This window comes from Sitophilus oryzae, unplaced genomic scaffold, assembly GCF_002938485.1.
Source record: "Sitophilus oryzae breed Bouriz unplaced genomic scaffold, Soryzae_2.0 scaffold_980_pilon_pilon, whole genome shotgun sequence".
Taxonomy (NCBI): domain Eukaryota; kingdom Metazoa; phylum Arthropoda; class Insecta; order Coleoptera; family Curculionidae; genus Sitophilus; species Sitophilus oryzae.
Window position 1 is genome coordinate 3,548,449 of NW_022147617.1, and position 24,673 is coordinate 3,573,121.

Here is a 24,673-nt window from a genome sequence, read left to right on the forward strand (position 1 = left end):
ACATGATTTCAAGTTTTTAAAATATAAATATTATAACTGGCTTTAAAAACTCCATTAAACTGTTAAAAGTGTAATTTATTTCAAAATAAATATACATATATAGGTATATATTAATATCGAAAACATTTTTATTTCCTTAACACCAATTTAATCATCACATACATATGTATAAACATTTATTTACGTTATTTCAAATGAAGACCACAGGAAAAACCAGCTTTGTTCATTTTAACTGGAGCCGAGAAAATGCAATTACGAGTGAACTACTCTGGTTTTTCTCCTGTAGGGCAAAATAACTAAGCTGTAATATCTCTGGGACTAAGCATATTATTATTGCTTTCTTTGATGGTGCCTCGAATAATGCTAACACTTGCCTATAAAATTGTCTCGCTATCAATTTCTATGAAAATGTAACATATTATCTGGTTTTTTCCATGTAGTCTTCAAATGATCTAAAAATTCAGCAGGAATGATCCATTATGCAGCAAACACACTGATGTTGAATCATGGGAAGCTTTTTTGTGGGCATTTCACAAATAAAATGAAATGTCTGATCAAAAACTGAAAATGCAAAACAGATAGTAAGCTTTATAAATACATACATATATATAAATAATCATACCTACATCTATTTATGTCGTACAATCCAACCGATATTTTAATATCCTAGCCCAAGTAAATAATCAAAAATGCACTTTTTATATCAAAAGCAGAATGTTATCAAGGGTTCCAATTAATATCCAGGATTTAAAAAAAAACACGATCCTAATTCTTATTATTTTTCTAAATACGTATTGTCTGATAGGCAATTACAAAATATAAATCTGATGTAAATAGAAAAATAAAGTAAAAACTGTAAAAACAGGTAAAAACAACAACAAAAATTCTAACCAAAGATTTAACCGTCATACGACATGAGCATCACGTGATTGCACAATACCCAACGATAGGGTACGTACCTCTTTCATCTGATTGGACGGTTGGTTGCGTATTTTAATGTATCCTTGTATTTGGCTGTATGTAAGGAAACATGCATAACACATGACACAGTTATTAATAAAGACATTATAAAGAGTTATTAATTTGAATACTTTTGAACTATCCTTGTTGATTAGCATGATGTTCCTATCACACTTTCTTGGCCGATGACTGGATTATTCACTAGCCCCGAACAACACGACCAGTCTTTTACAGAGTACCTATTTAATTTACGTCTCTATTACAGAGACATAAAAAAATCTATTGGAGATATATAGATGTTATGATTAATGTAGATACCTATACTAATGTTACTAATTCAAAATAATTGTTTTACTTCTAAAAATTTTTACATTTTTATGTCACGGAAAAATAAAATTTTCTGTATAGTAGCGTAAAAATTAAATCAAAATACGGATTTAATTCTCTAGAACCCTCTGGATCCTTTATTGTTCATCATATTTCTAAGTTTCTTTTATAAAATGTAAATATAATTATTGGTTAAGACACAATTTCTCTGATTTTTCATCTAAAGTACGACATTTTTCAAACAGTTTTTCATTTTCTTCGATAAGTCTTTTGTTCGTTAGTTTTTCTTCTTCTAGTAACTTATTTGCTGTGGTCAAAAGTTCATTTCTATTTTTTATAGCTTCTGTATAAAAACTACTCATCTTTTTACACTAAAATAAAAAATCAAATATGTATATGTCGATATTTTTATTAAAATATACAGACTCTAAATAACTAGCATGATTGAAAAAAAAACCGGAGGCTTGGAAATAAGGTTGAAACCTGTCCTTTTTAGAACAAATTGTCCTTTTCACGTTTTTGCCCTAAAATGTCCTTTTTATTTACTTATTTTCCCTGAGAAAATTATCTACAGCAACCAGTAGGTACTATTTTTATCGTCCAAATTTAATTAGATGTTATAAAACTTTATTAGTAATAGCCTTAAGTATTACTTTTTGAGATGTGATTGCAATATAAAAAAGTCCATTTAACGCCTAGGCATAAAAGTAAAGCATTTTTACGCCTAAGTACAAAAGTACGAAAGTATATCATTAAACTGACACAAAGTGTATTACTTTTAATCTTTTCATATTATTTGCAACGTTTGAGAAATTGTTTAAAAAATTATATGTAATGTTTGAAAGAGAAAATAGCATGTTCTATTATTCTGAGTAAAAATTACTTTTTGTGCTTCGCCTGTAATTTATCAAAGGTATACTGGGTGTCCCAGGCTGAGTGTGCATTAGAAATTAGAAGTTTCTAGAGAACCACAATATCTAGACCGGAGATTTTTTGCACATCATTGTTTTACAACGAGATCTATCGATTAAAAATATTTTCAATATGGCGGCACTTCCGGAAATACCGGAAGTTGACAACAACTTTCTTATTTTAAATAGGTGCCCCTATTTTTTATAACATACTTAAATTCTCTGTAAAATTTTATGAATTTTGATATCCACTCTATACCTAACATTAACCGTTTTTGAGAAAAAAAATATTTAAAATTTTTGGACGAAAAAAACTGCCTGTCAAAAATATGTGTATAGTCTAAACGTCAAATTTAGTGATTACCACAGCCACCGTGCCATAAGAGAAGACATGTGGCTATCTATTTCAAAAATTAAATAGTTTGAATGTCATATAATAATGGCTGCAGCTGTCATGGAACTGAGAGATTAAAAAAGTATCATAAATCATTTTTTTCAAATGGAAACCTACTTTTTTTATTTCACTAGTGAAAAGATTTTACACTTCGTTACTTTTTAACTATACATGTTCCTATACCTAAAATAAATCGTTTTTAAGTTATTTAAAATTTAGTTTGAAAACGTATATTTTTCTTGATTTTATCTAGCTTCCTTTGACATTAAGTGTCAAAAAGTCAGACAATTTATTTCCATCTGTCAGAAAACAAATTATTTGAATTTCCTATATTGTAAATACTGTGGTGTTAAAAGTTTAAAAAGTGTATTTATAAAAATATATCTCGTATTTTCGCTCCTTAGTGATATCTAATAGTTGATATTATTAATTATATTAATAATGTACTGTATCAACCCTGAAAAAAAAACAACGCAAAGTTAGCTTGCAAATGATGATCGATAACATACTGCTTTTTGAACAAAGTGGCACAATACGACATGGCCAGGCCAGATCTATTGTTTTACATCACTTGACGTTTAAAGTCATAGGCTAGGTACTTGTTAAAATCAAGAAAAATATACGCTTTAAAACTAAATTTTAAATAGCGATTATAAATTTTAAATAAAAAAAAACGATTCATTTTAGGTATAGGAACATGTATAGTCAAAAAGTAACGAATTGAAAAGCCTTTTCACTAGTGAAATAAAAAAAGTGGGTTGCCATTTGAAAAAAATGATTTATGATACTTTTTTAATCTCTCAATTCCACGACAGCTGCAGCTTTATATGACATTCAAACAATTTAATTTTTGAAATAGATAGCCACATGTCTTCTCTTATGGCAACTTATGGCACGGTGGCTGTGGTAATCACTAAATTTGACGTTTAGACTATACACATATATTTTATGACAGGCAGTCTTTTCGTCCAAAAAGTTTAAATATTTTTTTCCTCAAAAACGCGCGCGCGCGCTATTAATGTTAGGTATAGTGTGTTTGATATCAAAATTCATAAAATTTTACAGTAATTTTGAAGTATAATTAGTGGAAAAGTAAAATGTTTGTTAACTTTTTCCACTAATTGAAAATTACTACCACTAATTATGACGTTCTGAATGCTTAAGCTTCATTCAGAACCTCGCAATTAGTGGAAAGAATTAGTGATTTCAATTATACTTTATACTTATATTTTATACTTATATTTATAGTTTACGATCATTCACAATGTCTAAAAAAAAATTAATAGAATATCCTAGCAACAGCTTATCAGCTTACTTCGGGTTTTTCTTATTGCCGATTCTGAACCGTCCTAGAACTGTGATGCGTATGCGCAGAAGGAAATATGAGGACATTATTTCATTTGCGCATGCGCTGCAGTGTTCTGGGACGGTTCAGAATCAGTACAGTAATCAGTGTCATCCATAGAGAAAGCCTAATATTTAGCTTATAAAACAATAAACTTTTGGTTTCTAACAACATTTTCTCTTGACGGATGATAATCAAAGGCCAAAATGACATTCCTCGCAAATTTTGAAATATAATTAGTGGAAAAGTCAAAAGTTTGTTAACTTTTTCCACTAATTGAAAATTCCTACTGCTAATTTTGACGTTCTGAATGCTTACATTCAAATTAGAGGAACAAACTTCTATGCTAATTGAAGCCACTAATTTATTCTACTAATTGGCGAGGTTCTGAATGAAGCTTTACATTAAAATTAGGTGAACAAACTTTTACGGCTAATTGAAACTACTAATTTATTCCACTGATTTCGAGGTTCTGAATGAAGCTTAAGATTGACTAAATGCAAATATTTATTTACCTGAATCAAAAATATTTTTGCGGGTAAGTTAAATTCTTCTTTAAGTAAACTTTTCTGGTATATATCTTCAAATTTTTCCCATTGTGCTGCAATGAAAAGCAGACAAAAGCATTTTTAAAACGCATATATACCTATTTAAATATTAAATAATCAGCATTTTAACCTTTTAATTTAACGTTTTCTTCATTAGACTTCTCAAGCTCTTCCTTTAAAGTTTTATTTTTCAGTTTTAACTCTTTACATTTTTTAACAGCTTCTTCAGACAAATCGATCTTGCGGCTAATCTCAGTTATTTTGTATTGGTCTTTAGTGGCGTTTTCAAGCTCTCTAGTAGTAGAAACAATACATTTTTAGAATTTCATTCACCTATCTACATTAAAAAAGAACTCACGCTTTGATTGTATTAATTTGGTTTTTAATTTGGGCAAACTTCGCTGACATGTCTCCATTGTATGTTGCATCACATTTTTGTTTCTCTTCTAAATTATCTAGTTTTCTTGTTAGTTGTGATGTTTCAGAACTAATCTTTTGCAAATCTTGCTTTAACACGTCTATTTCAGTTACCTGTTATTAATTCAATAGTTTAAAGTTAATTTGTCATTGCTTTTTTATGACGCATCAAGAGGACGAGCCAAGTAAATAACATCTAGGGCTTGACCTCGCCAAAATTATCATCGATTGTCATTCCCCAGCCGTCTTTGACGTCGTTTTTTTTCTCGATCGTATTGTGCTTCTAATAATAATCTGCATGTCTTGAGAGAAATAAGTAAACCTAGAGAACGGTTATGTTTATATCTTGCAATATTGTTACGTTTTACAGAAATATCAGTTTTGAATCAACTTTTGAGCGTTATTTTTTACGGCCTAAATTTAAAAATATAATAAGTGTAATTGCACGTCAATCTGGCACCGTCATCGGTTTTCTAGGTAAAATTTTATTTTTGAATTTGTTTTTTTAGCAAAGGCTTCGCATTACTTTTTACTTACTTATACAGGGTGCGTTTCGAAAGTGGCTCACCCGTGTAACTTTTTTTTTTATTTTTTCAGATAAAAACAAACGATTTGGTATCTAAGTATATGACATAAATTAGGATTGATTGGCGTATTCAATTGATTTTGGTCGCTTCCTGTTTTACCGAAAATGACTACAACTTTGGATTTTTAAATGGCACTTTCGGTATATTTCTACCTACCATAGAAAAATAGGTTATTTCTACTGTTCGAAAGAAAATGACATTCTGAGTAGAATGACATATCATACTGTTACGTTTTTCGCCGGTTCCGTGTGGATAGAAAGTCACAATTTATTTAAACACTATTTATTTAACACTAATTAACAAAAACAATAACGATTAAAAGACTTAAAGAACTATTTATAACTTATTTACAATTTATCTAACTATTTATCTAACAGGAATTTATTTTGAATATAGCGCGGCGATTATAACTGTACGCGTCGATCGGTTGTTTTTCTCTGTCTCCTCAGGCTTCAGGCGTCTGCTTATATATGAGAGAAACAGACGATCCAGATTTGTCTCGAGAATTCTTAGCCGTGTTCTACCAACTTCTATTCGTTTTCAAACGTCGCCGGGCTTATGAGTCGGATACATGCTCGTCCCCAGATGTACATGGTGAATGAAGGTATTTCCAAAACTGGCCCCTGGTACATTGAGAAGTCTGGTAGAAAAAGCAGTCTACAGTTTTCTCGCCCGATCTCAGCTTTGGGTTGTAGCAGCAAACGAGGATCTCGATTCCCGTAAATCTAAATAAAGACTTCAATCATACTCCGGATTGTACGCCAACTCAAACCATCGAGTCCACACGCCAGATTCGGAATGGCTAATCGTGTAATGTTGTTGTTTAGCAGGGCTTCTCTCAGTTCAATCAGGGTCTTCCATAGATTGAGATAATTTGGCTTACTCGGCGACCATTCCTTGGTGACCAGGTAGAAGATGAGTCTTGCTTGACCATGTTCATTGTCGGTTAGCCTCAAGACGCTTCCAACCTCTGGATCCTGTCGGCGTAGTTCTCTGACCCGCCCAAACTTCTCATTGAACGTCGCAGCGATTCCTCTGGACACCCGCAAATCTCAGGCCACTTAGTGAGCGAGCGAATAACCAGGAGGCACGGAAAAAAGGTCTCGTTGTTCTTCTTTGGTCACACCATAGCGAGCCTTCTCACTGCTGTTGTATCGGGCCATGAAGTCGTCAAAGGACATCTCCGAATCAGGGGGATCAAAGCTGCAGGTTCTCACGGTCCCAGCACGATCTTCTATTTCACCTTGGTAGGGGCTCAAACGGTTGAAATGGACTATCCTGGGTTATCCTTTTGGCAATTTTCTAATACGGTATACGACGTCATTAATTCTATCCATGACTTCGTATGGCCCTTCCCACGAGGACTGTAGCTTCGGAGTTAACCCACGACGTCTCTGTGGGTTGTATAGCCACACCAACTTCCCTGGTTGGTACCCTCCATGCTCAGCTTGAATGTCGTAGTGTTCCTTCATTCGGTCACTAGCGCTTTGAATATTTAGGCGGACTCGCTGATGGATGTCGTCCATCCTTTGACGTAGTGTGTGGACATAATCTTCTCCGGCGACTTCTTCTCCCGGTCGGCAACCAAACTTCAGATCACAGGGTAGGCGCACTTTCCGTCCCATAACGATGCTGGCTGGAGTTTGCCCTGTAGATTCTTGGACGGATGAACGGTAGGCCAACAGGAACAGGTGAAGGAATTTGTCCCAGTCGTGGTCAGAGACTGCTTTGGCCAGATAACGGTTGATAGTTCTGTTCATGCGTTCAACCATCCCATCGGATTGTGGATGTAGAGCCGTCGTCCTGGTCTTGCGAATGTTAAGGACTTCACATACGCCTTGGAACAGATTGTACTCAAAATTTCTTCCCTGATCTGAATGAAGCTCCATGGGAACACCAAACCTGCAAATCCATTCTTTAACAAGGGCATCGGCAATGGTGGACGCTTCTTGATTTGGCAACGCGTAGGCCTCGACCCATTTGCTGAAGTAATCCATTACTACCACAATGTATTTGTTGCCATCGTTCGTCTCCGGGAAAGGACCAGCCACGTCGATCGCTATTCGTTCGAAGGGACTGCCTACATTGTACTGGCGCATTGGAGCTTTATCGCGCTTTTGTGGACCATTGATAGCAGCGCACACGTCACATTTCTTGCACCAAGCCCTCACGTCTTCTTTGCAGTTCACCCAATAGAACCGTTCTCGCAGCTTGCCAAGTGTCTTGGGAACACCAAGATGTCCACCGCTGGTTCCATTGTGAACTTCCTCCAAGACTTCCGGGGCCCTCTTCTTTGGAATGACGATCTGCCTTCTCTCTTCTTGTCCCTCTGGTCTCTCAATCACACGGCGGAGTAACCTGTCATCTATTACCAAGGAATTCCACTGGGCCCAGTACGACTTCACGTTCGGCGAATATCTGCAACTTCCTCCCACGTTGGTCTTTGGTCCGCGTTTTTCCAGTTAATCACTAAGCCTAATTCTGGGTCACTGATTTGGTCATTTGCAAGATCTTCGGTTTGCCAACTATCACCAACCACAGCCGTCCTTAAGACTTTCACTTCTTTCTCTTCTTTGCAACGACTTCCCGTCTCTCCGCAATTCCAACAGCGAATCGGTCCCCCCTTTTTGCTCATATACTGATCCGGTACTTTATCCTTTCCACTTTGGAATCGTCGGAACAATCCTCAACAGCCCGTACAAACCCTAGAGACCTAGAGCATTCTTTCGCGGCCTCAAATTCCAGGGCACGTGCTAGGGCACTCCCAAATGCGTTGGATGAGCTAAAAGAAGTGTTTGCCTTGTCTCGTTGTCACGTAAACCATCCATAAAAGCCTGTACTGTTAAGCGCTCCATAACATTTTCGGGCATAGCAGGGTACGCAAGGCGAGCAAGGCGGACTATTTCAGCTTAATATTCTCTTAGGGTCTCATTGGGCTTGTGAACACGATTTTTTAGCTGGGAATGGTAGACATGCTCTAAATGAGCCTGGCCGTACCTCATTTCTAAATGTCGTACCAATTGCTGGTAATCTCCCTGTTCCGATGGTGAGAGTGTCTGCAGAATGTCGGTCGCATTTCCTCTCAGTGCGATAGTCATGGCGGTAGCTTTCTTAGCGATTGTCCAGCCGTTCGCTCTCGCAGCGGCTTCAAATTCGCAAAAATAATTGGCCCAAGCGGTTTTTCCGTCAAACTCTGGGGGATTCATAACCGACTTTGAGGTATAGGTACTTATTTTCGACTAGTTTCGGATCATCCGGTGTTTCTTGACATTTTATTATTTATTTACGCAAACTTAAAAATTGGTAGTATTGAGAGAAATAATAATTATGTTTTAAATATTAAATTGATGAGTCAGTCTCTTAATAAAGAAAAGTTATTTATTATTATATCAGTAAAATCATCAGATTGTTGAAGATCTGTGAAAAGATCTTTTTAAATTGAAAGTAAGGCAAGTGGCGATAAACGTTTATTTTTCATGGAATCTCTAGTATAAATTTTAATGCATTTCAAACATGAAAAATGTCTTTCAAATAAAAAGTACTTGTAAATGGTGTAGTAATAAACAAAGCAAACAATTTGAAAGCCTCTGGAAATATATTTCCAGGAATATTCTTCTTAAATTATTTTATAATCAAAATTATCATATCTATTATTAGTACCTGCAATTTGTTCATTAATTTATGTTGGTCAATAACATTTTTTGTTTGTTAAATCACTATTAAATGCGTTGGAAGTTGGAAATGTTGGTTGGAAGTTTGTTAAATCAGATGTTAAATGCGTTAGAAATTTTTTATAAGATTCTTTAAATTTTGGATCCGCAAGAGATAAATAAAAATAATTGAGACATACATGAGTACCTATCTGCAAACCTTATTTCTAAATGTATAACAATGTTATCTAATATTTCATATACTAAAATTCGCAAAGATATTTGACTTAGCCGCTTTTATTAACATATCGAATTGAAATAGCACAGCGACTTTTCTATAATATCGTCTTCTTGCACCGAATAAAATAACGCGCTTTTTTATTTCAGATTCTTTTATTTCTGTGGCGTGTTCTGAAATTCAAGCGGTTATATCATTTTTAATAATCTCGGATAAGCCCGAAAAATGTTTCCAATTTGCTTTAAACGTTTTTTGAATTTTCATATAAAAGTTTTAAATGCTACGTATAATGAATCATATGAAATATCCCCTTAACGAAATGTGATATATTTGTTGTTATGAAATAAAATTGCTGTCGTTATGAAATATCGGGAATATCCCCTTAACTTCTAATCCTACCGAGCCTCCACGACTTCATGCGAAGGCGACCGGAGATTTCGCCTAAGCCCCGCCTTAATACGATACAACCCCGACTTACGTCGCGTCGCTACCGCACGATGAGTTAGACAGAGACAGAAGACTGCCGTGCGTCGTGCATCGACTCTGACAGTAGGCGATATAGAAATCGTCGAACAAAGACACTCCAACGGTCAAAATTATTTTGTTTTCTAATGCAGCGGCAAGCGGCACAGGCACAGTCAGCGGTCAGCGGTAGTGAATATGTTAATATACAAGACCACAAATATTCAAATAATATTGATTATTAAAACACACTTCCGTGTATTAACAGTATTTTTATGTATTGGCAACATTAATATAGTAAATAATGTAACGTAATAAATCGCTTAAATTTTGCCAAAATCTTAGGGTAGGCGCCGCCTACCTTGCCTACCCTGACGATCCGCCACTGCCATATGCGAAAATATCATATGTCAATATAGCCAAGTCAATCTATTCATAGTGTCATTTTCTATCGAATAAAGTAGATAAAAGAGTAGATATATACCGAGGGTTCTATTTAAAAATCAAAAGTTGTAATCATTTCCGTTGAAACAGGAAGTGACCAAAAATAATTGAATACGTCAATTAATCCTAATTTATGTCATATACTAACGTACCAAATCACGTTTTTTTATCTGAAAGAATAAAAAGTTTATAGGAGTGAGCCCCTTATGAGACGCATTCGGTATAAAAATTGGCATTACGAGACACTTTAATATAGAGGTAATTCTTTTAAAATCTACCACAAACCAAATGTTATTGTAAGTATATTCTAAATACGTTAGTATATGCTTCTATGTTTATGTATTTCTCTGAGATTATGTCAGACCCTTACAGCAATTTTGTATTGCAATTCAGATTTAATCAGGGCATCTCTTTTTTCGTAATATCTTGGTTCGAATTCTTGCATTTTTTTCATAACCAGGTCCAGTGTTATTTTATTCTCATCAAAATTCTTTTTCAACTTATCCAAAGATATTTTCAGTTTGTGCTTTTCTTCATTTACCTCTATCAATTCAGTTTTCAATTTTGATGCTTCATTCTAATAGAAAGAAAAAGTTATTTAGATTTTTGGCTGTCGCAAATAAGATGATAACATGTAAAAATATACCGGAAATATTCTCACAAAAATAAATCACTCTTTTTATAAAAAGTCACTTGGTTCAGAATAAGGCATGAATTTTTAGTTGACTAAAATTAAAATTTATTGTTACGTTTTTCGTCGGTTCCGTGTGGATAGAAAGTCACAATTTATTTAAACACTATTTATTTAACACTAATTAACAAAAACAATAACGATAAAAGACTTATAGAACTATTTACAAACGATTTATAACTAAGAATTTATTTTGAATTTTAACGCGTCAACTGCACTCGTCTATTTATAACTGCCCTCTCTAGGCCACAGCCGCCGGCTTTTATACCGACAGCTAAAGATCTCTAGAATAGTCCATAGATCGTTTGGTGCATAGAGAAGGTTTCGAATGTTCTCGTATGTACTACTCCATTCCAGTGGGACTCGATTCTTCTCGAACGAATGAATCATTACGGTGTCTATTCTTTAATGCGATGTTAAGGTCATCTGAGGGCGGGACATATAGTTAGGTTAGGTCGAGTCCACACGGGTCCGCAACACCACCCCCTTCTTAGATACATGCTCGTCCCGAGATGTACACGGTGAATGAAGGTATTTGCAAAGCTGGCCCCTGGTACATTGAGAAGTCTGGTAGAAATAGCAGTCTACAGTTTTCTCTCCCGATCTCAGCTTTGGGTTGTAGCAGCAAACGAGGATCTCGATTCCCGTAAATCTGAACAAGACTTCAATCATTGTTCCGGATTGTACGCCAACTCAAACCATCGAGTCCACACGCCAGCTTCGGAATGGCTAATCGTGTAATGTTGTTGTTTAGCAGCGCTTCTCTCAGTTCAATCAGGGTCTTCCATAGATTGAGATAAGTCGACTTACTTGGGGACCATTCCTTGGTGACTAGGTAGAAAATGTGCCTTGTTTGACCATGTTCATTGTCGGTTAGCCTCAAAACGCTTCCAACCTCTGGATCCTGTCGGCGTAGTTCTCCGACTCGCCCAAACTTCTCATTGAACGTCGCAGCGATTCCTCTGGACATCCGCAAATCTCGGGCCACACAGTGAGCGAGCGAATAATCAGGAGGCACGGAAAATAGGTCTCGTTGTTCTTCTTTGGTTACACCATAGCGAGCCTTCTCACTGCTGTTGTATCGGGCCATGAAATCATCAAAGGACATCTCCGAATCAGGGGGATCAAAGCTGCAGGTTCTCACGGTCCCAGCACGATCTTCTATTTCGCCTTGGTAGGGACTCAAACGATTGAAATGGACTATTCTCGGTTTTCCTTTTGGCAATTTTCTAATACGGTATACGACGTCATTAATTCTATCCATGACTTCGTATGGCCCTTCCCACGAGGATTGTAGCTTCGGAGATAATCCACGACGTCTCTGCGGGTTGTATAGCCACACCAACTTCCCTGGTTGGTATCCTCCATGCTCAGCTTGAATGTCGTAGTGCTCCTTCATTCGGTCACTAGCGTTTTGAATATTTAAGCGGACTCGCTGATGGATGTCGTCCATCCTTTGGCGTAGTCTATGGACATAATCTTCTCCGGCGACATCTTCTCCCGGTCGGCAACCAAACTTCAGATCACAAGATAGGCGCACTTTCCGTCCCATAACGATGCTGGCTGGAGTTTGCCCTGTGGATTCTTGGACGGATGAACGATAGGCCAACAGGAACAGGTGAAGAAATTTGTCCCAGTCTCTTTGGTGGTCAGAGACTACTTTGGCCAAATAACGGTTGATGGTTCTGTTCATGCGTTCAACTATCCCATCGGATTGTGGATGCAGAGCAGTCGTCCTGATCTTGCGGATGTTAAGGACCTCACAGACGCCTTGGAACAGATTGGACTCAAAGTTTCTTCCCTGATCTGAATGAAGCTCCATGGGAACACCAAACCTGCACATCCATTCTTTAACAAGGGCATCAGCAATGGTGGACGCTTCTTGATTTGGCAACGCGTAGGCCTCGACCCATTTGCTGAAGTAATCCATTACTACCACAATGTATTTGTTGCCATCGTTCGTCTCCGGGAAAGGACCAGCCACGTCAATCGCTATTCGTTCGAAAGGACTGCCTACATTGTACTGGCGCATTGGAGCTTTACCACGCTTTTGTGGTCCATTGATAGCAGCGCAAACGTCACATTTCTTACACCAGGCCCTCACGTCTTCTGTGCAGTTCACCCAATAGAACCGTTCACGCAGCTTGCCAAGGGTCTTGCTAACACCAAGATGTCCACCGCTGGTTCCATTGTGAACTTCCGCCAAGACTTCCGGGACCCTCTTCTTTGGAATGACGATCTGCCTTCTCTCTTCTTGTCCCTCTGGTCTCTCAATCACACGGCGAAGTAATCCGTTATCTATTACCAATGAATTCCACTGGGACCAGTACTACTTCACGTTCGGCGAATATCTGCAAACTTCCTCCCACGTTGGTCTCTGGTCCGCATTTTTCCAGTTAATCACCAAGTTCAACTCTGGATCGCTGATTTGGTCATTTGCAAGATCTTCGGTTTGCCAACTATCACCAACCACGGTCGTCCTTAAGACTTTCACTTCTTTCTCTTCTTTGCAACGATTTCCCATCTGTCCGCAATTCCAACAGCGAATCGGTCCCCCCTTCTTGCTCATATACTGATCCAGTACTTTCCGCACAATTCTTTCCACTTTGGAATCGTCGGAACACTCCTCAGCAGCCCGTACAAATCCTAGAGACCTAGAGCATTCTTTCGCGGCCTCAAATTCCAGGGCACTTGCTAGGGCATCTCCCAAATGCGTTGGATGAGCTAAAAGAAGTGTTTGCCTTGTCTCGTTGTCACGTAAACCATCAATAAAAGCCTGTACTGCTAAGCGCTCCATAACATTTTCGGGCATAGCAGGGTACGCAAGGCAAGCAAGGCGGACTATTTCAGCTTGATATTCTCTTAGGGTCTCATTAGGCTGCTGAACACGATTTTTGAGCTGAGAATGGTTGACATGTTCCAAATGAGCTTAGCCGTACCTCATTTCTAAATGTCGTACCAATTGCTGATAATCTCCCTGTTCCGATGGTGACAGTGTCTGCAGGATATCAGTCGCATCTCCTCGCAGGGCGATAGTCAAAGCAGTAGCTTTTTCAGCGATTGTCCAGCCGTTCGCTCTCGCAGCGGCTTCAAATTGGCAAAAATAATTGGCCCAAGCGGTTTTTCCGTCAAACTGCGGAGGTTTCATAAATGATTTTGAGGTATACCTATTTTCGACTAGTTTCGGTCCCTCCGATGTTTCTTGACATTTTGGTGAATTTGCCTTTGCTATTTGTTCTTTCAAAATTTCGATTTTTCTATTTACATCTTCCTCAATCTCTGTTATTTTGTCTTGTGTATCTGTTATCTTTTCTTCTAATGCCTGTATTTTATTATTAAAGCTGGCCTGTATATCTTTAGAATTTTCGATGATCTTATCTTCTAATGTGTTGATTAAATCCTGGAAACTTTCCATAATTTTATAACTGATTTTATCTTCTAAATTAACTTCCAAGTCAATTATTTTACTATTCAAATTGTTTTCCAATTTTTAAGAATTTTCCGTCATTTTATCTTCTAATTTTTGTAGGTACGAGTCAAGGTCACCTTCCAACTCAAAGCAGAAAGTGTCAGGATCCTCACCTTCCTCAATCAAAACATCTCTCAGTCTGGCTTACAGAATGCTTTTCTTTCCATCTGTCTCGCATTCCCTCTCTTCCAGTATGCATTTTAATTCGGACACTTTCAAGTCTTTCAACAATTTCTTCGGAGCCATTGTTAGTCTTTTTATTTTTCTAGTCTATCACACACGCCACACTTGACACCAATTATTACGTTTTTCGTCGGTTCCGTGTGGATAGAAAGTCACAATTTATTTAAAGGAGGAAAGTCACTATTTATTTAACACTAATTAACAAAAACAATAACGATAAAAGACTTATAGAAATATTTACAATCGATTTATAACTAAGAATTTATTTTGAATTTTAGCGCGTCAACTGCACTCGTCTATTTATAACTGCCCTCTCTAGGCCACAGCCGCCGGCTTTTATACCGACAGCTAAAGATCTTAGAAGGTTTCGAATGTTCTCGTATGTACTACTCCATTCCAGTGGGACTCGATTCTTCTCGAACGAATGAATCATTACGGTGTCTATTCTTTAATGCGATGTTAAGGTCATCTGAGGGCGGGACATATAGTTAGGTTAGGTCGAGTCCACACGGGTCCGCAACATTACGTTTAACAACAAAAACCTCTTAACGTTTTTAGCAGTTTAAACGGCGTCCTCGGCTGAACTTGCATTAGAAGTAGGGAATGCAATCCCGCAAATGCTGGATCCCGCTGAGATTCCGCGAGATCAAAGTTGCGGGATTTACCGTGCGGGATCCTTTGTTCCGGGTCGATGCGACGACGTTCGGAACCCGGGGGATTTCCCTTACGGCTTGGCCTTTAAAAATAAGTGAATCAAACAGGTTAGTTCTGGGTTAGTTGTTAGATTTCTTTCTGGCGTATGTGCGTAAATGAAGAAAAACGTTTAACTAGTACTTGTGGACAATTTCGTCAAATAAATTTATAGAGATATTATCGGAAGACATAATTATCGGGACAAGCAAAATTTTAGGGTAAATTTGAAGTTGAAATCTCTTGAACTAAAAAAGATTTTGGGATGCGTTTTGGACCAGGTTTTAGATACATCTATTGTGATTAAGATGCTATGGGGTTTTCGAAAATATATTTAGCGAATTCTCGTATACAGGGTGTTTTATAAGAGTGTGAAAATTTGGCCAAGAACATTTTTTGCCACAAATTTACAATTTTTAAAAAATCGAAATTTTTACCAAGTACGACTAATAATCTGTATTGAAATTAGAAAAAACAATTTGATCGGTTTTTTAATTTTTGTTTGTTTTAAGGAAAATACGACGTTTTTTCGAAAAATATGCATTTTTAGTCATACGTATGGCCCCTAAATGGTTAGGTTAGTTTGGTTTGTTGATGCCAAAAAATTATTGATATATAGTGTATCTAAAAGCAGATCACTAACACAAGTTAAAAAAAACTTCAACATCAGAATAATATTTTTATTCATAAAATAAGTAGATAAATTATAATAAAATTTAAGTTTATTTTTAATATATTTTTTGAACACCCTGTATATATCGGTCCAAATTTCTGTACAGCTAGTTTATGATACACGCTACATCAATATATTGTGGGCCTATGCAAAATGTATAATGCCTTTGTATCATTTAGGACCAAATGTATGACTATTGTTTACAGTCCCGCAATTTTGCGGATCCGCGGGATTGATTGCTTTAATCCCGCGGGTTTGCGGGATTGAGATTTTGGTGCGGGATTGCATTCCCTAATTAGAAGCTTATAGAAAACAGGGTTGGTAAAAATCATGATTGTATTTCAAAAAGTAAAAAATATAATTTTTTTTTTAATTTTTATAGAAAACATTATTTAAAACGGATTTCCAAATAATTCGACTTATTTCCAATTAAAGGCCTATTCTAAATGGCTAAATCTTTGTAACTCTGCCCGATATCAATAACATTAACAATTCTACGGCGCTTTGTTATTTTTCGCATCGGTCACCAATATATTCCGCAAAAAATCGCTCGCTTAGGCTAAGCGCAATTTGAGTCGCGTCTATCGCGTGTGACATGACCTGGCACGAGGCAAGTTTTTGTAAACAACAGAAATAAATGGGGCAGCGCGACGCGACCCGCGTGACCTGACACGTGCCTCGCGTTCGTGTGCAATAATTTTGATTATTGAATACAGTAAAATTTACACTTCGGCGTCATCTGATTCTGATTCAGAACTAAAGTTTAGTAACAATAATTGTTTCGATGGCGAATCAGACATTTTTATGCAGCCGTTTTTATACGATTGCAGAGGTGAGTCACTGAAAAACTACGTCCCAATTTGCGGACAACCAAACAGCGCGAGTGCGCGTCTCATCATGCCGATCTCGCCATGTCATGTCACACGCCATACACGCGACTCAATTTGCGCTTAGCCCTGTAGATCAAAAGGATTTTATTTTCAAACGTCACAGAAGTATTAATTTTTGTCATTTTAACGCCTCAGCACAAATGTGTCAAATTCAACGAGTGTATAGGGTGTCCCATTTTAGTCGAAATCATACGGTATCTCCACAAAACATCCCCCTTTAGAACTTTTTCTTTAATGGCCATAAGCGGGAGTAAAAGCCCAACCGCCCGAACAAACACTAGAGGCGCCACAGGTCATCAAATGGTGTAAAAATTGCGAAAATTTAATCATCTAATTTTGACACAAGGGGCCGCGCTTAACTTTTTCAATTTTAATTTAATATTCATTGTTTTCAAACTATATTATTAGACTTTGTTGTATTTTGTGAATGTATAAATGTTTTCTTAGTATAAAGTTGCATTATAGTAATTTAAATTATATATTACGATATTACATACATATTTTAGATTCAAATATTATGACATATATGTCATTTGCCGTCTAAAATGTCATCTTGATAACAAAAAGTTAGTTATTGTCAAAAGTAGTTAAAATCATGTTGAGATATTAAAATTTACAAGTTATAATTACATATTTTATATTATTTCAACAACAAACACATAATAGTACAGCGTAATGTTGATATGCAGTTCCAAAACAAAAAGTGCCGTTATATTTTTCAGTTTTCGTTGTCAGCCGCGGAAGTTTCAGTGCTTTTAGTGCTGTCGGATATTTTTATTTGTGAAATAGAAATATTGCGTTTGGATTGCAAAACTAAAAGTGGAAGTTTTATTGCAATGTAAGTAAACGTTTGTCCATTTTATATTTTACTTTTTTCATGCCTACGACAAATATACATATATTGAAATTTTATAATTCGTTTTATTTAAAAAATGTTAGAAAACAAGCTTGTAATCCTGTAATTGACATAATTGTTATGTAATATATTCCATTTAAATGTAATATAGTACTTTACAATTAAAAAATGTAAATTTAAAAAATATATTAAAAATATATACAGGCATTAATTGAATTTTTTTGAGTGCGAACAAACACGAGAGGCGCTTTATTATTTACTTTCATTTCTTAACATGACAGACGAAGTTCTAAAGGGGGATGTTTTGTGGGTATCTCCGTTATTGGTGAAGGTAGAAGAGTGTGGTTTGCACCAACCTGTTTCCCTTTTGTCAAACGGAAGATGCTGTAAACAAAATTCTCGTAGCCTTCTTCGTTTCTGAGCTACAAGGTCTTTTTGAAAATTTTGCAATTTGGGACACTCCCGTATCTCCGTTATTGTGAAATGTATCTAGAAGGTGAAAACTGATTCCTGTATAAAAATTTACGGAGAATACAGTAGCGTAGTATATTTTCTACGAAAAAAATATTTTTAAAAATATGAACTAAAGTTATGTTTTTTCAAATGGAACACCCTGTATATTTATAAATAATATCATCCGTCTTGCTATAAGCTTCTTAAAAATATAGAACACTCTATATTTATTTCCACTATTTACTGCAATATTTAAAAGATATTATTTTCTTATTAGTAGGCCGTGATAGATAACAACAAGAGTTAAAATGGTATTTATCTTACACATATTAAAATTTTATTTGGGACTGAAATATTTTACATACTTTCAAACTGTTACAACTGTTTCTTGACTATGTTCTTCTTCTTTTTTTATAACGTAATGGGTATGCAAATATCTAAAAGCTTACCTGATAGCATTTTCCAGGTCTTCGACATACTTAGTAGTAGTTGCCACGGTATATATTTCATATTTCAAAAATCCCTAAATACAGAAATCGATAACGGACAAATACGGGGATCAGGGAAGCTATCATACCATAATCCATTGGTCTCAAATTCGTTGAGTTGGGAAATAGTCATTTAACGAAATTCTAATATTTTCATTGTAAGTTAAGTTGTGTGGGGAGCCCCATCTTGCTGAAAGTATATTTCACGTAAATTATCTAGAGGAAATATCTAAAAGTTCTGGTACGATAACTTCCAAAATTTACAAATAGCGGTAGAGAGTTGTTTCGTTGATATATTTTTTTATTTTTTTTATCAGTGGCTCTCAAAATAAAACAAGAGACAGATAAAACAGCAGTATACTTTTAATAATTCTTTAGTTTTTTTTATTATTAATCATGGCCTACTAATAAAAATGATCTATTAATGAAAAGTTTTAAATAATGCCGTAAAAAGTGAAAATAAATATAGAGTGTTATATATTTTTAAGAAGCTCACAGCACGACCGATCATATGATTTATAAATACACAGGGTATTTCATTTGAAAAAACATAACTTTAGTTCATATTTTCAAAAATATTATTTTCGTAGAAAAACAGACTACACCACTGTATTCTACGTAAAAAGTTCTACAGGAATCAGTTTTCACCTTCTCGATACCTTTGACAATAACGAAGATACAGGGGGTGTGCCAAAGTGCAAAATTTTCAAAAGACCCTGTAGCTCAGAAACGAAAAAGGCTACCAAACTTTTGTTTACAGTAACGTTGGCCTCCCTGTAACGTCGGACTAGCTTTACCCCTATGAGCTACGCTGGTCCATCAAACGTACAGGGTCGTAACCGTATACACCAGTGTACACCAGTGCAGACACGCACACTCACACACTCACACAACCACACCTACACTAGTGCACACTGATGTAACTGCCTTCAGGCTTCATCAGTACGGTAAGGAATCAGGAAGCGAAGAAACCGATCCCAAAACACAAAAAACCAGGAAGCAAACGATGCAACGAGACACCGCGTGCAACCCAGGAGATGAAAAAAAAATGACGAAAAAACGAAAATAAAAGATTTTCCATCTCCTGGGTTGCACACGGTGCCTCGTTGCATCGTTTGCTTCTTGGTTTTTTGTGTTTTGGGATCGGTTTCTTCGCTTCCTGATTCCTTACCGTACTGATGAATCCTGAAGGCAGTTACATCGATGTGCACTGGTGTAGGTGTGGTTGTGTGAGTGTGTGAGTGTGCGTGTCTGCACTGGTGTACACTGGTGTATACGGTTACGAGTTGTTGAGGGCTGAGCCGTTTAATCTTTTTTCTTCTTTTTTATACATTTCCCTCACTATTTCTTTCTTTTTTTTATATATACTATATATATATATATATATATATATATATATATATATATATATATATATATATATATATATATATATATATATATATATATATATATATATATATATATATATATATATATATTTTTTTTTTAGCTCAGTGGATTTACTATTAAATTTTCATTCCAAATATGCCATAATCTCTTATAATATACAGAGTGGTTTTTAAAATATAACCGATTTTAAACTAAATTTACTGTTTATTTAAAGGCCTCTCAAAATTCTAAATTCGTCTATAATAATTTGTTCCTTAAAATTCAGCCTACAAATAGTTGCAATATTGTTTGATATATACAAGGTGGGTCAAAAGTAAATGTTGAATTTTTCTCCACTACTTTAAGTGGACCACCTTGTATTTTGTCGTATCATAGTCCTAGAAAGTTTTTTTTTAATATTTTTGTTTTTTTAAGCACTTCCTATGCCCAAAACATACATTTAATGAGAAAATTGTGTTTTTTTAAGTATAAGTCCTACAGCAAAGCAGAACAACCTTTTAATTAACTCATTAATTTATGGTATCAGAGCAGCTAATGATTGTTAAACAAAAGGGATTTAAGTGCAGACATCTCAATCAGCAGTTGCGAATTGAGAATTCTGTTGAAAGTTGAAACCCATGATACAAAGAAAACATCTAAATTTTTCTTTGTATCATGGTTGAAATGAGTAGAGGGAGATGGTCGATTCTGCGCCAACAGTTGGAGGTGGAGGTGGCGAAATGTAACGTAAATCAGGTAAGAACCAGTAAGAACAGTTAAAATACGCTAATAAATAAGTTTGAACCGCTGTGCTTTAGAATAGAAATAAACAGGTTTGAGCAAAAGTGAACAGGTCTGTTGTTTTAAGCTAAGAAATGGTTCAAAGCAGTTCAAAAGCGGTTCACAGCGGTGGCGATCCACCACCTGATGGCGAATCGGCCATCTCCTTCTACTGAAACCTACTATACAGGGTGGCGCACCTCAATCGCCTCGGTTGATTATTCGAAAACGGAAAGATGGAGAAACAAAATATTTTATGGGTATATGTGGGGAGGCAATGTGCACAATTTAAAATTATTTTGAAATGTACAGGGTGTTTCAGAACTAAGATCCATACCAAAGTTATATTTTTTCTTATGGAACACCCGGTATATTATTTCATTTTTGGATTCTTGGACCCAAAAAAGGCATTTATTATAAGGGTTAAATATGTGTAAAATCTTTAGTTTTTGAGATATTTAAAGATATTTAAATTTGCATGCTACAATCGAATAGACTATTAACACCCTGTACATTACTTTTCAGAATTAGTTCTTATACTGAGTTTAAAGGTAGAGAAATAAACTTTACCGAAAAATGGTATTGGTTCCTTAAATTTATACCGGGCTATCAAAAGTTGCTAGTCAATTTTAAGGATATATTTTATATAAAAACTTCGTTATTTCAAATGCAACACCTTGTATTTTTTTTAAATAAATAGCAGATTCAAATGCTCTTTCAAACTATATTAAGGTTTCCTATACCTATTTAGATCAGATTTTGAATAAAAAGCGATTTTTAAATAAAATTGCAATCAAGATGGCTGGTGTCACCATGGCAATTTTCTAGTGACAGTTAGTAACTATTTTCAAAGTCGACATTAGTTTATGGACATTATTGTTTATAATTTATAACAGTTTACTTAAATTTACCTACAATAGTTTAATAAGTAAGTATTCATTACTTTATCAAGAAAAATAAACCTGTATCTGCTGGCGGAACGAATAGATAGGTATGTTACTAGTGATATTATTTTGTGAGAAAAATTGCTTCTTGGCCTCAAGGGCTTATGCTGAAAGATATCCAAATAAGAATCTTCCTGATAAGCTTTTCTTTGAAAAACTCCTTGTCCTATTTCGCAGAGCCGGTAGTGTGGTTTATAAAAAACATATTAGGCAGAAACCTGTCGTTGGAAGTGAACAAAATGAATTTGCCGTAATTGGCTCTTTTATAAAAAATCCACATATCTACAAGTCATCGTAAAATAATTCAAAGAACTACTTTTTCGTTTTTCTTGATAGAATAATAAACACATATTTAATAAATATTATTTATTAAACTATTGTAGGTAAATTAAATAAAAGTAAACTGGTATAAATTTAAATAAGTTCATAAACTAATTTCGATTTCGAAAATAGCTACTAACTGTCACTAGAAACTTGCCATGACAAAACTAGCCGTCTTGATTACAATTTTATTGAAAAATCGCTTTTTATTCAAAATCTGAGCCAGATAGGTATAGGAAACCCTAATATAGTTTGAAAGAGCATTTAAATCTACTTCGACCTATTTAAAAAAATACATAGTGTTGCATTTGAAATAACAAAGTTTTTATGTAAAATAAATATTTAAAATAGACCAGCAATTTTTGATACCCCTGTATACATTTAAGCAAGGAATAACATTTTTCTGTAAAGTTTATTTCTCTACCTTTAAATTCAGCACAAGAATTAATTCTGAAAAGTAATGTACAGGGTGTTAATAATCTATTTTAACAGCATGCAAATTTAAATATCTTTAAATATCTCAAACACCAAAGATTTTAAACATATTTAACCCTTATAATAAATACCTTTTTTGGGCCTAAGAATCCAAAAATGAAATAAAATACCGGGTGTTCCATAAGAAAAAATATAACTTTGGTATAGATCTTAGTTCTGAAACAACCTGTACATTTAGAAATAATTTTAAATTGTGTACATTACCTTCCCACATATACCTATAAAATATTTTGTTTCTACATCTTTCCGTTTTCGTGTAATCAACCGAGGCGAATGAGGTGCGCCACCCTGTATATTATATATTTTTCAGAAAGTAAACTTACCCGTTTCAAAAACAACTCATTCTTTAGTTTCCTAAAACTAATTTCAAACTCCACAAGACTTGTTTTATTAGAACTAATATTCTCGTTATATCCTTTTTGAAAGTCCTCCATGTTTCGTTAGGGTCTGTTATAGGTTCTAAAAAGTCTTTACAGAAAAAGCTTCCTTTTTAATTTAATATACCTATTAACAAATGCGAAATACCTATTAACGATGTTTCAACTTAAGTGCAATATGGCTGCAATGTCAAATATTTGTTTTCCGTCACGGCTTGCTACTCGAAAAAATATTAAGTTGGTTTTAAAATTTGAATTACACTTTAATAAACTGTTTTTCTTCATTTATTTTTCTGTTCAATTAATTTACATATATTTATATATTTCATCAATATCTAATAATTTAATATTATGTACAGGGTGACCCTAATTGGTTGTCCTTAATGAGAATATTGAAAATCAATGATAATATATAATTCTGATACCCCACACTTGAGTCCATTTTCATCATGGCTAGTATGACCAATCACGAAGCTACGGTGATTTTCAAATTTCACCGCTTTTACATTTTACAAATCCTTGCTCGTTTTTCAGATTTTCGCCTATTTTTGTCTCTGTATATTTCGCAGCATTTTCAAATATTTGCTCTAATATTTTCTTGTTGAAAATATTGCATTTCTTTTTTTGAAAGTTTGGGTAATAACCATAGATGTTATTTATTTTTCAACTGGTTAAGCTTGATTGGCTTTTGCTTTTTTTCTTATGGAAAGAAACATATTTTCCTTAATCGACCACAGAGTTTCTGACGATGTTGAAGAAACCGGAGTATTAGCGTAATTTAACTTTGATCTTTTTGGTGTCTGAGTTAGGATTAACCTTAGATTAACAATGGATTAACGAATATGAATTCGTTATCAATATCATTAGTATTCGTGTTCGAATTTTTCATTTTTAACTTTTAAGATTTGTTGAACTAGTAGGAAAAACTATTCCGATGTCAATTGGAATAGGAAGAGTATAGTTGGAGGTTGGAACCTTTGGTGTTACAACAGCAAAATAAAACACTAAATCATCCCAAGACACCAAAACACTTTTACTTTTGCACTTTACTGCAATTAAAACGAAAATAATATTTACAATGAAAGATGCAGAATTTTATAACAATTTAAACTATATTTAATTATTTTATATTAAACTATAATTAAGAACAATAATAATAAATAGCAAACCAAGGCAACATTTTGCTCCTGTAGGTGGTCGAAATGTTGACCGCCTTCTCTTATGCACAGACGGGACCATTTCTGAACATTTCTCGCGGAATTCATTACCTCAGTGGGGGTGAAAGATATCCCCTCATAGCCGCTAAGTACTTCTAATTCTTATCTAGAATATACAGGCAATTTAAAAATAAGATACTTTAGTTTTACTCAAAGATAAAAATAAAAATCCATAGGCGCTTAGTCCGGCAGTCTCGACGGCCAACTGCTGGGACCTTGGTTAGCTATTCAATTATTCTCGAAATGTACAGGGTGTTTCAGAACTAAGATCCATACCAAAGTTATATTTTTTCTTATGGAACACCCGGTATATTATTTCATTTTTGGATTCTTGGACCCAAAAAAGGCATTTATTATAAGGGTTAAATATGTGTAAAATCTTTAGTTTTTGAGATATTTAAAGATATTTAAATTTGCATGCTACAATCGAATAGACTATTAACACCCTGTACATTACTTTTCAGAATTAGTTCTTATACTGAGTTTAAAGGT

The 24,673-nt window shown here is 35.0% G+C and overlaps 1 protein-coding gene across 1 annotated transcript; it reads right to left on the reverse strand.

The window, feature by feature from the left end:
- Window positions 1–1,430: 1,430 nt before the first annotated feature.
- Window positions 1,431–23,160, reverse strand: LOC115891283 (protein At-4/1-like). Its single transcript, XM_030911730.1, has 7 exons — window positions 23,113–23,160; window positions 22,911–23,046; window positions 10,654–10,860; window positions 4,844–5,016; window positions 4,616–4,779; window positions 4,453–4,538; window positions 1,431–1,658 (listed from the first exon to the last, which is right to left on the reverse strand). The coding sequence occupies exons 2-7, from the start codon at window positions 23,019–23,021 to the stop codon at window positions 1,473–1,475; spliced, it is 927 nt and encodes a 308-aa protein (XP_030767590.1). The 5' UTR covers window positions 23,022–23,046; window positions 23,113–23,160; the 3' UTR covers window positions 1,431–1,472.
- Between the last annotated feature and the right edge of the window lie 1,513 nt (window positions 23,161–24,673).

Coding starts and splice junctions, on each gene's coding strand:
- LOC115891283 (XM_030911730.1), bottom strand. CDS start 23,021: ATGGAGGACTTTCAAAAAGGATATAACGAGAATATTAGTTCTAATAAA. Junction 4,780..4,843: donor CAAATTAATACAATCAAAGC/GTGAGTTCTTTT, acceptor TTCTACTACTAG/AGAGCTTGAAAACGCCACTA. Junction 4,539..4,615: donor AGAAAACGTTAAATTAAAAG/GTTAAAATGCTG, acceptor TTTTCATTGCAG/CACAATGGGAAAAATTTGAA.